This window comes from Microtus oregoni, unplaced genomic scaffold (assembly GCF_018167655.1).
Source record: "Microtus oregoni isolate MIOR12 unplaced genomic scaffold, Mior012 000138F_ref0000102, whole genome shotgun sequence".
In the NCBI taxonomy this organism is placed as follows: domain Eukaryota; kingdom Metazoa; phylum Chordata; class Mammalia; order Rodentia; family Cricetidae; genus Microtus; species Microtus oregoni.
Window position 1 is genome coordinate 1,571,958 of NW_024544788.1, and position 15,720 is coordinate 1,587,677.

Genomic DNA, 15,720 nt, shown 5'->3' on the forward strand with positions numbered 1-15,720 from the left:
ATTGATTTTTTTCTAGATCCATTCATTGGTCTGCAAATTTCCTGATTTCACTGCTTTTAGCACTAAGCAATACTCTATTGTGCAGATGTACCACATTTTCATTTTCTTTATCCATTCTTTGGTAGAAGGACACCTGGTTTGTTTTCAGATTCTGGTTAGTGTGAATAAAGCTGCTATGACCATAGTTCAATCAGTGTACTTGTGATACGACTGAACATCCTTTGGGTATACGCCCAAGAGTGGTATTGCTGGGGTCTTGGGGTAGATTGATTCCCAATTTTCTGAGAAACTGCCGTATTAATTTCCAAAGTGGCTGTACAATTTTGCACACCCACCAGAAGTGTTCCCCTTGCCATGCATCCTCTCTGGCATAATCTCTTTTTTGTGTTTTTGAGCTTAGCTTTCAGGTGTAAAATTAAATTTCAGAATTGTTTTAATTTGCATTTCCTTGATGGCTAAGGATGTTGAGCATTTCGTTTCTCTACCATCTAAAATTCTTCTGTTGAGAATTCTCTATTAAGATCTGTACCTCATTTTTTAAGTTGGATTATTTGGTTTTTGATGTCTAGTTTCTTGTGTTTTTTATGTATTTTGGAGCTCAGTCCTCTGTCATATGTGGAGTTGATAAAGATCTTCTAGCAGAGGAATATGGGACTCCAGCTCAGTCACACTTTGTGACGTACAGTCTGTCCTGCCTGTGAAAGGTGGTAATGGTGGCACAGAAATTGTGGGAGTGGTCAACCAATGACTAGTCCAGTCTCAGACCCATGCCACAGGAGTGATCCCACTCTTTACACTTTCTGTGGTGCCAGGACCTAGAGACTAGATGGTCCAGAGACTTAGGGTCGAACTGAAAATGTTTGGAGAAAAAATGTCAATGTTATCATTACTGACAATATTCTGCTTTATTCATAGACTGGTGACTACACTAATTGTCATCAGCAAGTCTTTGTCTAGTAATAAAAAATATGTGAAGAAACACAGCCAACATTAGTCCAAGTTTGGGGAATCCTGCTGAAGAGAAGGAGAAATGATTGTAGGAGTGAGAGAGTTCAAGGGCATCATAAGAAAACCCACAGAAACAACTAACCCGAGCTCATAGGAGCTCATGGAGTCTTAACTGACAACTAGGGAGGCTGCGAGGAACTTACTTAGGCCCCCTACCTGTTTGTGACAGTTAAATAGCTTGGTGTACTCATGTGACTCCTAACAATGGGAGCAGGGGCTTACTGTAACACTTTGCCTGGCTTTTGGGAACCTATTCTTCATACTGAATTGCCTTGCCCAGTCTCAATGCACGGGGAGGGGCTTAGTCTTACCACAACTAGAAGTTCGTTCCTACTCTTGGGCAGCCGGCTCCTTTCTAAACAGAAACAGAGGAGGTGTACATCAGGACGGGAGGGTAGTGGGGGAGGGAATAGGGGGATAGGAGGGAGGGGAAACTGTGGTGGGGATGTAAAATAGAAACATTTAGTTAAAAAACAAAGAAAAGAAAACAGTAAGTCACATATATCTGTTCAGGTTAAATTTATATTGATCTAGTCCTACAATAAGTTCAACTTCTCAGCAAGTGAGTAGCATGTTACAAAACTAATAGAGAACACAAGGAAGAAATATCAAAGAAGGTAACTGTTGTAGGAATGGATGAGTAGATGAATTAACAAGAGTTTTCCTTAGACCTTTTAAGAATAGGTATTTTTTTTTAAAAGCAAGTCTAACCTCGTATAAAAAAGGAGAAATTAATGGCTCATTTAACCAAATCAAAGGAGGGGTCTGAACCCAGAACAGTTGTAACCAAACTTCAGATAGCAGCTGCTTGCTTACTGTGATGTTCTCATTCACCCTAAGCTCTGTCTCATTCTCTCTTGCTCTTGATCCCTCTCACTCTCCTGTTCTCTCTGTCCTTCACCTCCCTCTCTTGACCTCCTACATCAGAGACCAAGAGCCCTTTGCTGATCTTTTGGCCTATCCTGGTTTGACTAAAAATAAACACTTTCTTAACAAGGAGACAGACATGTCCCCGAGATAAATGAAATGAAGGAACAATAAATCAAGTAATATAAACCATAGACATAGTTTATAAACAAACATCAGACTCTTGTCAACATTTTCAAAACATAGATAAATGCTGCAAGAACATGGATCTTTTTCCTTTGGAATGGAAGGAAGTTTTTCTATCCTTAGGGCATTCTTTTGGGATTTATAGGGTATATGTAAAAAATACCCACAGAGCCAAAGGGAAGCTTTTAATTCTTTATGTTCTTGGGGTTTTCCACTCCGTTGTTCATCTATATTAACAGTAATAAGTCCCAAATGCCAGAATCTATCCCAATAAAACAAACACTAAGCAGTCTGTCTTTATACTCAGGAAATCCACATATGCTACACTCCTACCTGTATAGGTCGGTACCTTTGGGTAAACTGGGAGCCAAGATTTTTCCTATCGTCTTCTTTTGTAGTACTTATGGGACATTGACCCTTAAGCCTTGGGCTTGCATATCACTAAGCTGCACCTCCAGAAACAGACAAGATACTGTGGATAGATTACTAAACTTCGTTTTCTTTTCCCATTAGAGATAGAATGTCCGCTAAGGAACAACTATTTATCTTCCAGGGTTTTAGGAATTTAGCTTCCTATATGCGTTTCTCATCTGTCTCTTGTGCAGGAGACTTTAGTTTTACCCATCCAAGTAAGCTCATTCATCTATATATTTGTTCAATGGCCTGCTTCAAATCATATATCTTCCCCCTTTTATAAAACTTAGATTCTTTTCTCAAAAATATATCTTGATTATAGTTTCCCCTCCCTCAACTTCTCCCAGTCCTTCCCCACTTCCCTTCCCTTCCAGATTTACTCCCTGTCTCTTATTAGAAAAGAATAGGTTTCTAGTAGATAACAATCATACATGACAAAATAAAAAATTAAAATGAAACAAAAATTATCATTTTGAAGTTGGACACAGCAACTCAATAGGAAGAGGAGTCGCAAGAGCAGGCACAATGGTCAGAGATCTGCTTGTTCTCACACTCAGGAGTGCCATAAAAATTCTAAAATAACAGCTCTATTACATGCAAAGGACCTGCTGCAAACTCACATAGACTCTGTATTTGCAGCTTTAGTCTCTGTGAGTTCATCTGTGCCTTGTTTAATTTATTCAGATGGCCCTATTCTCCATCCCCTCTGGATCTTACACTACTGTTGCCCCTTCCTCTACAGGGCTCACCTGAGCTCTGAGGGGAGGGCAAATAATATATATTAATAAAACCCTAATGCTGCTTGTTAATTTCAATATCTCTCATTTTCCCCTTCTTTCCTCCACATTAAACTTTGGTCACATCTCATTTACAAAGCAATTTGAGAGTATATTAAAGGGGTTCAGTGGGTATGACCAGGAATCAAAGCATTTTTCACAGTCTATCGCATATTGAAGCAATGATGATTGGATCCGAGGGATTCCCAACGAGGGCTGGGACATCCGGAACTTCTCTGCAGAGAATAGAACTGCTCTGTCAGGGAACTGATATGGGATTGTCCCATTGGGAGCAGGATATAGCCTTCAAAAGAGGTTCTGCTAGTTTCAGCAGACCAGTTTCCAGAGTTAGACCTGAGGGACAGGGGCTTGCAAGGAGAAGGGTGCTGTAATTTGACAAAGTACTGGGGTGAAACAAAATGGTAGCACTTGGATGGGGTAGATCTTTTGAATTCTGGAGCCCAGGTTAGAGGACCCCAGTAAATGTCAGCAATGAATCTCAGATTGTGTTCGTTTTTTTTATTTCATCTTCCTTATTCAATTCTGTTTTCCATGCTTTGCTTAAAAGTTGTTTTATTTTGCCAAAAACATTATTTATTGAGAAATGAACTATGAGAACAGGAATAGTATAGGCCTTGGTGAACTCAGATGAGGAATTAATTCTCAGACATGCCATTTTCTAGTCATATATTTCAGGCAAAGTGCCAGGTGCTATTAGTCTCAGAGTTCTTTGCTGTAAAAGATTTAAGTAGGATTTGGGGTGTTTATGGGATATATACAAAGTACTAGACACATTTGTGTGATGTATACTGTATTTCTAATATATGTCAAGTTTTCAAACAAAACTCACTAAAATTTCCTTATTAATAATATACATATTATTTAAACCTACTTAGGTTGGAATTTCCCCATGCTGTATACAGTTCACAGGATGTTTGTCATTTATAGTTTCTCTTTTATCTAAATCATTTTTTTTCATTCATTTAACTGCCACTAATTTTCTAACCGTCGCTAAAAGTTGACAAAACAAATGTCAGGCTCACCTAATTATTAACGATCTCACAGTCTAACTGCGGGAGAGCTGTTCCTGCCTGGCACCAGCTGCGGCACTCAGGAGAGAGGCCATGCACCTTCCTGGGCAGCATAGTAGAGCTGACCCTGGGGGGAGGGCAGCTAGCCCTAAAGCTGAAAATGTGGGACAGCTGTCCCCACTACTATCTGTCATGCAGTGGTGTGGGTGGGGGAGAGATGTCCCCCCACAGCCCTCATCTACTGCAACAGACAAGAGTGCTGACTCGCCTCCTAACCAGCTGCAGCACTCGGGAAAGTGGGCCCTGCACCTTGCCTGGACAGCACAGTAGAGCTGACCCTATTGACTAGGTGCAGGCCCATCTGAAAACATGAGCATGGGAGATCTGGCCTCACCCCTCATCTGCCATATGGTGGTGAGGGGGGGGGGGAGAGGTCCTTGCCCCTCACTGCCTGTGGTAGGTGGGAGAGCTGTCCCTGCCCCTCACCAGCTGAAGCATTCAGGAGAGTGTCCCCTGCACACGCCTGGGCAACACAGTAGAGCTGGCCTTGAAGGTGTAGGAGCAGGAGAGCCATCTCTGAGAATGTGAAAGCAGAATCGGCCCCACCTCTTGCAAGGGGAAAACTAGCTGGGCAATGCTGGAGAGCTTGCCCTAGAGGTGAAGACAGGGGAGAGCTGGTGGGCTGACCAGCCCTTCAACTACCCAGGCCCAGAACCAGGGCTATGTGTTAGCCCACCCCAACATCCACCCCATCTGTGATCTGCTGGAGCACAGGAAGGCCAGCCCTGCAGACCCAAAGCTGCAGGATCTCCATGACCCAGGGCAACTGCAGGATAACCAAGAGGAGTCCCAGTGAGGGCCCAGCACCAATAGTGTAGTAGAAACCAGAGGCATTGGACCAGATCAATGACTCTCTGCAATGAACACTTGCAAGTAAAGATAATGTGGATAAAAGGGTCTACTGCGTGACTCACTGTGTCATGCTACTGCTTCCTTTTCCCTTCTCTTAAATTTCGTTTTATTTTGGGGAGGCTTTGTAAGGGCAGAGGTTGGATACAAAGGGATGGGAAATGAATGGGATCGAGATGTATGATGTGTAAGACTCAAAGAATATCAAAAGGAAGTTAAAAAATAAAAAAAATGACCTTACAGAGGAGTGGGTTCTCTGAAACCAGGGTTAAGACCTAGAGAATTCTATCCACCACGTGAAGGCGGTATTGTCAGAGTTCCCAGAAATGTTTTGTACACAAGGCTTAGGTAAGACAGTATGTTTGATAGCACTCAGAAAGAGTTCACGTCACCTTCTATAATGGTCCCCGTCCCCAGTGGAGATTTATTTCTTGTTTAGCATACTTCAAAGAGAAGTTCTCTGAGCACTTTTTTTCCTTCTAAGTTTTTCTCTCATGTATTAGACACATTGCCTGAGAATCTGGTCCCTACCACCATCTACCTTAACAGAGGATTTGTGATTTCCCAAAGCCCCCAAATGCCTTAGCTCAAAGCACTGATACTTTATAGCTGTTATTTGGTATCCCACCTCCTCAGGCCTTTAACTCAAGTCTTTGTTTTTCACACTATTTCATCATCTTCCTCATTGACATATGAATTTCCCCTGATATAAACATGTCTTGCAAAGAACAGACACTGTTTGCTGGGAAAACAGGGCAGTGCACTTTATTAACCTTTAACTGCACATGCATTGTTCACTAAATCAACCAAGTAAGAGGTGCATATGTTTAGCTTCACAAAACAGACTACAAGAACAATAGAATCTGTCATTTTTTTTAGATCTTTCATGTGTCCAAGGAAAGCTCTGTTGCACTGCTATTTGATCTTCCTCTAGACCTCAAAGCTGAGAATATTCTCAACACGCTTTTCACAGCAGCAAACTTCTTCTTCTGAAACAAACGTGGGAGCCACAGTTAATGAATGGAGACTCTAAAGCTAATAAACCCTTTGAGACAGAACAAAAAGAAAAAGAACCCAAACTCTCTTCTACTCGAATATCTGACTGCTGTCTTTAATCAGTGTGAAGAAGCAGCCTCAATTTACTCAGGGCGGGAGAAGCTGCTGGGCTTGTCCGCGGAACCTGAGTCTTCCGGGGCAACAGGAAAGGCCACGGAGGCAAGGGCAGCCTGGGCTCTCTCCTCTTCATCCTTCAAGGCTTCCCTATACAGAGCTGTGAAGGCCGTGGGGCTGCTCCGGACAACCTTGGAGAAAAACTGCAGGACTTTCATCTTGCTGGTTTCAGCATGGGCCCTTGGGCCCCACAGGAACTCATAGCATGGAGGATCACTGCCGGGTACCAGCTGGTATTCCAGGTACTTCTCAGCAACCAATTCTTCAGTGATGAACTTTCTGGGATTCCCACAGATGAAATCATGCTGGTCAGGAAATATGCCAACCGTATTCAGCATGTCCCAGATCTTCTTCTCAGGAGCACGGTTGCCCTCCATGAAGATGGCACCAAGGATGAGCACCAAGAGGCCTAACTTGGGGATGCCCTCCTCGTCATCACCACTCGAGCGCCCATCATAGGTGAGGTCAAGAACTTTAAGGAGCTCATAGGAGTGGTTGATAGCATCCACTTCCTTCACTTCTATGCCAAAAACCATTTCCATGCATTCACAGGCATGCTTGAAGATCACTTGATAGTAGTGCTTGTACTCTTTGACAATACTCAGAATTTCTGCCTCAGTGACGGGCTGCTTTGTTGTATACTTGAAACTCAGAAACTTCACCAATTCGGTCACCTTATACTGTAGCTGACTGTTGAGCAAGAACCTGGAGAAGAGGTAGGCCTTTGAGACGCTCTGACGTCTCCCTGCTTGACGAGCAGAACCTTCATTTGGTAGAGTGGCTTGGGCAGGAGCAGAGGAGGAACAGGGAACCTGAGCAGCAGATTCTCCCTCTGAGGTGCCCACCTCCTTAGCTACAGGAACCTCCTCGCTGACCTGACCCTCATTCTCTTCTTGGGCCTCACGGCCTTGCTCATGTCTGTGGGACATTATAATTTGTTTTGCAGGTAAGTGGCAGGAGAAAGTTGATGAAGAGTGGCCTGAGGGTGAGAGAAAAAATGTGAGGGTTTGCTAAGCTGTCAGCAGTGACGAAGGTTTTCTCAGTATTTATCTTAGGTAGTTCTCTTGGGTCTCATGGGCCTGCCTCCTACCAACTCCATTCTACTCTATGGTCTCTGGCTATGACTCAGTACAGTAACTATGTCCTTTGTTCCTGGAACCTCCATATAAGCAATTTAGGAGAGGGGCTCAGGTCCCAGACAACAAGCACAGCCTGGGACTAACTGCTGTATAGAAGTACACTCTGCCAGGTCCACACAGTTATGGAGTGAATGGGTCCTCTTAATAGCAGTATATGAGACTAGGTTCACCTAGTCAAAGTGTCTTCTTTCCACCCTCCAACTGACTATGGCAAGGCCCGAGACACCTCTCTCTGATAAACTGATTCTAGTCTCTTGACACTACGGGGGCGGGGGGATACTGGCACAACAAATCAATATACCAGAAAGTAGGGTCTCTCAGGGTAAGAACAGCAAATCTCTAAAGGCTCAAGCATTCCCTCCATCTTTGTTCAGGGTCCACATACTGTTTGCTAACAGAACTTGTCTCATTCTTTGGTTGGGCAGATAGAGCCAACTCTGCTCACTTAGAACAGTGCCTTCCCCTAACTAAGACCAATAAGACTAAGGATAGTGACCTCTGCTCACTATCCTTTAGACCTTGGCAGTGGCAGAAGAATCTAGTATGTACTTAAAAGGAGGTCCATTAGTCTTCCCTCAGAGTCCTCCCCTCTGGCAACCTGAATTTCCCCATCTCAGATTCCACCCACGTTAAAAATATCTAAAACAAAATAGTCAACATATAAACAGCCCCACCTTTGTAAAATAGTGGACTGCCTGGAAATGAGAGGGGTCTCATACAGACATGTTTGTCTGGGGCCTTCTTGGGCTAATATTAGAAGAGAAGTTTCCTATTTTTATTTTTTATTGAAATAATTTTCATAGAATATATTATGACCATCGTTTCCCCTCCCTATTTCTTCCTAGATCCTACCTTCTAATCCCAAGCTTTCTTTCTCTCTCTTTTAAGAAAACAAACAGGCAATAAGGCAAACAAGGATAAAACAAAATGAACAAAGAGCAAAAAGAAACAAAATGGGAAATAAACTGACACACAGGTGTATGTGCACACACATTCATGGACACATAAGTGTGTGCACACACACCCAGCATGTACACATACACAGCATGCATGTGTATGCACGCACACTTACAGGCATGTACAAAAGCAAACACACATAAGCAAAACCCATAAAAACTTAAAAATCTGGCTGGGCCAGTGGTGGTGTAAGCCTTTAATCTCAGCACTTAGGAGGCAGAGGCAGGCAGATCTCTACATTTATTTGAGGCCAGCCTGGTCTACAGAGTGAGTTTGAGGGCAGCCAAAGTTACACAGAGAAACCTTGCCTTTGAAAAGAAAACCCTCAAAGTTGGAAACCATAAATAATATAGAAACAAAAGACTAGTGGGGGGAGGGGCGGAACAGGGGGTGGGGGTGGGGAGAAAGGGGAAATGGGGAGGAGCGGGATGGGGTGGAGGAGGGGCCTGGGCAGTCAGACAGGGCATGCATGGGGGCAGGGGATATGGGTTGGCAGAACAGAGGATGGGGGAGGGGCAGGAAGGGGTCCAAATAATACATTAGGAGGGAAAAACCTCCACAATACCTCTGAGTTTATTTTGTGTTGGCTATTTACTGCAGGGTGGTGCCATGGGACCCGCCCGTAAGCGTAGTTTGGATATCCAGGAAAATTCCCTTGGAGAAACTAATTTTTCATTTGCAAGAAGCTGTTAATTTAGAAAAAGTACTTGTTGTTGGAGACAGGAGCTCGTGCCTACTTCCCCATCTCACAGTGGGACCCAATTTGGTTTGGAATTGTACAGGCATTGGAATTGATATGCGCCTTCCATGAGACACGGCCATGTAACTCTAGCAGTTTGAGGGCCATGACACAGCAGTTTCTGTGGGCTCATGGCTGGGCGTGTTTCCGTAAGCTATGTTCTGTTTGAAAAAGGTCCCCAAGACTTTACAATATATTCCCGTACTTTGGCGTCCGTCCGGAATTGTCTGGAAGCTTCCCTCTACGGACTAGAGTTAAACTCTGTCAGAGAAATCACCCCTCAGGATTCCAAAATGGAGGACGCCACCATAAACCAGATCCATGTAACAGGCCTTCCCCACCAGCGCCGGCAGTAGAGGCATGGTAAGGAGCAGAGGCCATTCTATTTGTGAGGAAAGGTTTATACACCAATGTACCTAAAACTTTTCGCATATCCTTACCTCCAAAACCACCACAGGGCCTGCAATCCCTCCGGCAGCTGAAGAGCAACGGCTACGCGTCCTTTGCCTGCCTGTCGTCGCCTCTTCTGATAGCCGAAGCGGAAGCGGAAGTCAGTGTATGTCACCTACAATCGTTACCGGAAGCTGTAAAACAAAGACCTCTTACCTCACATCCGTTTTCACTAGGGGTAGGATGGGCTATAGAACAAGCTAAAGGCGCAGGAAAAGTTTTAGGAAACAGAACTAGAACTTGTGATAGCGATACGTTCATACAAAGGAAAATACTGGGAGCAAAGCATGGAAGCCTGCCAGCGGCAAAGAGGCAAAGTGCAGGAAGTCCTTCAACATAAAATGTGAAAGCATTAAAGGAACCACATTATTTTGTATCTTAATTTTTTTATGAAATAGCACTTTTATAAATCAAAACTGTTTTTTTTTTTTTGGTTTTTCGAAACAGGGTTTCTCTGTAGCTTTGGTGCCTGTCTCTGGCAGAGGCCGGCGGATCTCTGGGAGTTCGAGGCCAGCCTGGTCTACAAGAGCTAGTTCCAGGACAGGCACCAAAACTGTTTTTATCCCAGGCTTTTTCAGACCCAGGCCCGCTGGCCTTGGTGAGTTCCCGATAGAACATCCCCATTATCTCAGTGTGTGGGTGCACCCCTCAGGGTCCTGAGTTCCTTGCTCGTGCTCTCTCTCCTTCTGCTCCTGATTTTGAACATAGCAGACAATGAGGACTACTGAGAACTCAAGAACAATGGCAATGTGTTTTTGATCCTAATGCACGTACTGGCTTTGTGGGAGCCTAGGCAGTTTGGATGCTCACCTTACTAGACCTGGATGGAGGTGGATGGTCCTTGGACTTCCCACAAGGCAGGGAACCCTGATAGCTCTTTGGGCTGACGAGGGAGGGGGACTTGATTGAGGGAGGGGGAGGGAAATGGGAGGCGGTGGCGGGGAACAGACAGAAATCTTTAATAAATAAATAAACGGAAAAAAATAAATCAAAACTGTTAACTATCTCCTTAGAGCAAGCCTTTAATCCTTCATTAATATGTCATTTTTAATAAACATAGTGACTATTTTTTAAAAATAGGCTTTATTCTTAGTCTGTGTCTACAATTCCCGGCACCTTTTTATCTCTTCCTCTTCCAGAGGCCACAACCCCTCAAACCAATATCTTTACTATACCAGTATGCAATAGCAATAGCAGGGGTGGAGGGGGCTGATGGAGGAAGGTCATTGGCTAATAAAGGCACTGCCCTGGCCCATTTTATTGGTTAGAGGATAGGTGGGAGGAGTAAACAGAACAAAATGCTGGGAGGAACAGGAAGTGAGGTCAGAGACTCCACAGCTCTCTCGGGGGCAGACGCCTCAGAGAGAGACGCCATGCCCCGCTCCCGGGATGAAGCTCCGACCCAGGATGGACTAGGCTAGAATCTCCCTGGTAAGCGCACCTTGGGGTGCTACACACAGATGATTATAAATGGGCTAAATTAATATGTGAGAATTAGCCTAGAAGAGAATGGGCCAGGCAGTGTTTAAATGAATACAGTTTGTGTGTTGTTATTTCGGGCATAAGCTAGCCGAGCGGACGGCTGGGGTGCTGGGGTGCTGGGGAAGAGGCCCCGCCGCCCTTAATACTACATATGGCGCCCACGTGGACAACTGCTTCCACATAAAGCCTGAGACAGCTTGGGAAGTAATTCTTGAACAAAATGAAAGCATTGTGCCTGGTTTCTTGGTAGCAGCAATTTCTCGGTTCTACTCTGCTTGCTAGAGGCAAGCAAGCGCCTCATCTAAGAGAGGCTTCCTGACTCAGCTTTAGCTGCAAAGCCTGCAGCTCATTAAGAGGTCCTGCCACGAAACACTTAAACGGTGTTGACGAAAAGCTGATCACATGCTTTTCGGTTTTCAGCCATAGCAGGAAAAAAGCTGCGCCATTTAAAAATGCCGGCTTTCTGGGCCATCCTGCCAGGGCAAACTGACTGTTTGAGGCAGGAGGGCCGGCTACCGAGAGAGAGGACTTGAGTGTTGTCTGTTGTAGCTCACTTGCTGGCAGGGACCTTGAAATGCCATACAGTTGTTGCAGTAAACATGGCTACAGCCTGTATATCCGCCTTGAGGCTGGAAAGCTAAGGAATGGACTGGATCTAGTTGGCAAAGCCACACCTTTAATCCTACTGATATTGCTTGGTAAATTAAAGACTCATGTGGTCAGAAAAACAGAGAGAGATACAGTAAAGAGAGCGTCAAAGACAAAGAAAAATTTTAAATGGTTTACACTGTGTTAAAAATATATGCAGACTAAAAGTTGAAGTTCTTAAAGTAAAAAAAAAAAAGGAAGAGATTTGTTGTGTGTGGTAGCACACGCCTTTAATCCCAGTGCCTAGAAGGCAGAGATAAACAGATCTCAGTGAGTTCAAGGTGTAGTAGTGTACACCTTTAATCCCGAATGCCTGGGAGGCAGAGACAGGCGGAACTCTGAGAGTTCAAAGACAGCCTGGTCTACAGAGTTACTTCAGGTCAAAGATACAGAGAACCTGTCTCAAAAAGCAAAGAATTAAAAGTAAAAATAAACAAAATAGAGGTTAAAACACAGCTGCACAAAGATGGAAAATACACAGAGAATTTTGATACTGTATGCTATTATGCTCTCTTTGAATTGTTTAAATGCTGAGGAAGGAGAAACAGATGCTAAAAGATATTTATTTATAAATACTGCTGAACTAATCCAACATAGATGTTATGAATTTGGATCTAAGGATATGATACTTTGGAAAGGAGTTTTTTATTTTGTTTTCACAGAGGATGAGACGCTGTTCATTTCTTCTATTCCGATTTGGTATGATGGACCACGCCCTCCTGAAGGGTTGGTGTGAACGCCTTCAAAAAATTGCTTCGCTCAACTGCCAACTGAGATGAAACTAGCACACAGGTTATACCATGAAAGACCTAATTAACGACGCCCCCATTCAGCAGGAAGCAGTTTGGAGAGAAAAAACTGCGCCCATGTTCCCAAATATGGTTTATAAACGTTCTTTTACATTTAAAGGGGGATATGATATAGATATGAATAATTTACATTAGTATAGATTTTGCTTTACTGATAGAGATTTAAGGTCAATTTTGTTATATGTATAAGTGTTTCTGATTTTGATTAAGGTATTGTGATTGTGTAGTTCATTTAAATATGTACTGTATAATTAAGAAATATAGGTTGTTAATGGATAATCATCGATAATAGTAAAGCTTGTAGTCATGTTAGTTAGATTTTCTAGATATATAGAGATATATTTTAGATAGACATTCTTCATGTCTTTCAAAGATTACAGAATAGGACATTTAATGTTTTAATAACTGAGGACTTTTCATGACAATGAGACACTCTGCTCCTGGCAGCACCAATCTACTTCAAGAGGAAGATGGGCATCGAAGAGGCTCGTTATGGAGTTTTGATAGCCATTTGGGCAACTGGACACAGAGAACCCGCAGAGAGAGGACTACTGAACTTGCCTAAGGTGAGATGATCTTTCGGGGTTCCTGATTCATTTTGAAAGAGTCTGCAAGACATTCTGCAGGACACAACAGATAGTGACTGAACTGACTTTGAATTTTCCTGCTTTATGGAAATGTCTGCTGGATACCATGGGCCTGAAGGCTGAAGATGGATGCCCCAACGGTACAGAAGAACTTTGGGTGACTGTCCAGGCAGCGAGATGTCTTTGTCATTTCTAGAACTAAGTTTCTTAGTTCTTGTTTACTTAGGTAATATATCTTTCTGGAGTCTTTGATGGAGTTAAGAATAGTTAGTTATAGTTATAGTTTTCCTTAGTTATGATAAAGATTATTGTAACTTTTACTTGATAACTGTTTTGTTATATGTAATTTTGCTATGTTAAAGCCTTTTTTTTTTGTTTAAACCGAAAAAGGGGAAATGATGGAGGAAGGTCATTGGCTAATAAAGGCACTGCCCTGGCCCATTTTATTGGTTAGAGGATAGGTGGGAGGAGTAAACAGAACAAAATGCTGGGAGGAACAGGAAGTGAGGTCAGAGACTCCACAGCTCTCTCGGGGGCAGACGCCTCAGAGAGAGACGCCATGCCCCGCTCCCGGGATGAAGCTCCGACCCAGGATGGACTAGGCTAGAATCTCCCTGGTAAGCGCACCTTGGGGTGCTACACACAGATGATTATAAATGGGCTAAATTAATATGTGAGAATTAGCCTAGAAGAGAATGGGCCAGGCAGTGTTTAAATGAATACAGTTTGTGTGTTGTTATTTCGGGCATAAGCTAGCCGAGCGGACGGCTGGGGTGCTGGGGTGCTGGGGAAGAGGCCCCGCCGCCCTTAATACTACAGGGGGCAGCCCTTGTTTGACAAATTTATAGGAGATTCAGAAATAGCTATATAGGTTTGGGTGGGATTTTTCTATCATTCAGATTGAAGACTCAAAGCATTTGTATTCTTCTTACTATAGTCTGTATTCCTTGCTTCCACAAGGTCTTCTATTTCCCTGAAACACTTTCCACAAGACTATGGAGTGTGGTGATGGAAATACCTGTTCCAGAAACCCCTGCCCTAACATTCACAGACAAAGAAGGTGATGTTTCTATGTGAGACCCTCTCAAGGGATTCTCTTACCTTGGTTCATGGGCCAGAGTGCCTCTGTACAGACTGAGTCTTATTCTTTGTAATCAGACTCTCACTTCCCTGAGAACAAAAAAACCTCTTATATATCTGGCATCCAGTTACTGATGTCAATGTGAGTCTTTATTCAATTTTTTTGTTGGTGACATTCAGAAGAACAGTTGATTGTTGTTTAAAGATATGGTTTGCAATAATGTTGCTATCCTCTTGAAAAATGTGCCTGCATATTCCCTTGGTTTCTATGGAGATAAACTTCTGCAATTAATATCAGTACTGTTCATTTCTAAAGCAAACTTTTTTCTTGCTTTACAACTAGGTAAGAATTCTGGTACAATACTCAATAGTATTGGTGGAAAGTCCATCTCTTAGCTAGATTCTAAGAGATTCACAAACATAACAATATAGGCTTGATATATCCTGAAATTAATCTGCCAATAACTACATAATACTACTTTATTTCAGAGGTGTACATGAGGTGGTGTTCTCTCTCGCGCGTGCTCTCTCTCATTCTCTCTCTCTCTCTCTCTCTCTCTCTCTCTCTCTGTGTCTCTGTGTGTGTGTATTAATTAAACTCATTAAACTCAATATTTCTTTAGATAAAGATTAGTATTATTTAATATTTTATGGCACTGGGAATTAAATTTAGGGCCTCATAGTTACAAAGTAAGCACTATACCACTGAGCTACCAAGCTATAGTCTCAGCACTAAATGTTTTATTGCATTTATTTATTTATTTATATTTATTGTGAGTGTCCATTAGCACATGCATCATAGTACACATGAAGATATCAGAAAAGAGCATGTCTCCAGACTTGATAGTAATTGCTCTTATCCACTGAGCTATCTCATGGCTCTTTATTTTACACTATAGTAGAGGTAAATAAATATCAGATAGAATGTGTTACTTGTTCCATGTCACTCACATCATTAGTATGGGGCAGAGTTCTTAAGGAGTGTATCCAGAGTCTATATTTCTACCTACTATGTCAAATTTAAATATAATTTTATTATGATATGCATATTTAAAATAACATCTCATGGCTAGAGAGGTTATTAAGCCATTAAGACTGTTTCCCATATATGTATGAGGATTGGGGTGTGGATCTCAGCACCCACAAAATAAGCTATGTATATTCTTGTGAATGGCTATAGCTCAAGCACTGAGGATGTCAGAGGCTAGAAGATTCTTGAAGCTTGCTGGCTGCTATCCTAGGGAAAATAAAAGAAGCTCCAGTTCCAGCAAGAGATACTTCCTTAAAAGAATAAGGTGGAGAGTGATGCAGGACAACTGATGACCCCCTTTGGCCTCTGTGCAACTCACATACATGCATGTGCATACTACACAGACACTCTCATATGTATAAATAAATGATATGAAATGAAATCATACTGACACATATATGACAGACAGTATATATTAGTTATTTTGAAGTTATAATG

At 42.7% G+C, this 15,720-nt stretch overlaps 1 protein-coding gene across 1 annotated transcript; it reads right to left on the reverse strand.

The window, feature by feature from the left end:
- Window positions 1-6,330: 6,330 nt before the first annotated feature.
- Window positions 6,331-7,290, reverse strand: LOC121444717 (putative MAGE domain-containing protein MAGEA13P). The gene has a single exon (XM_041646619.1). The coding sequence runs from the start codon at window positions 7,288-7,290 to the stop codon at window positions 6,331-6,333; it is 960 nt and encodes a 319-aa protein (XP_041502553.1).
- Window positions 7,291-15,720: the final 8,430 nt, after the last annotated feature.

What these genes read in the sequence shown, in the direction of transcription:
- LOC121444717 (XM_041646619.1), bottom strand. Translation starts at nt 7,290, where the DNA reads ATGTCCCACAGACATGAGCAAGGCCGTGAGGCCCAAGAAGAGAATGAG.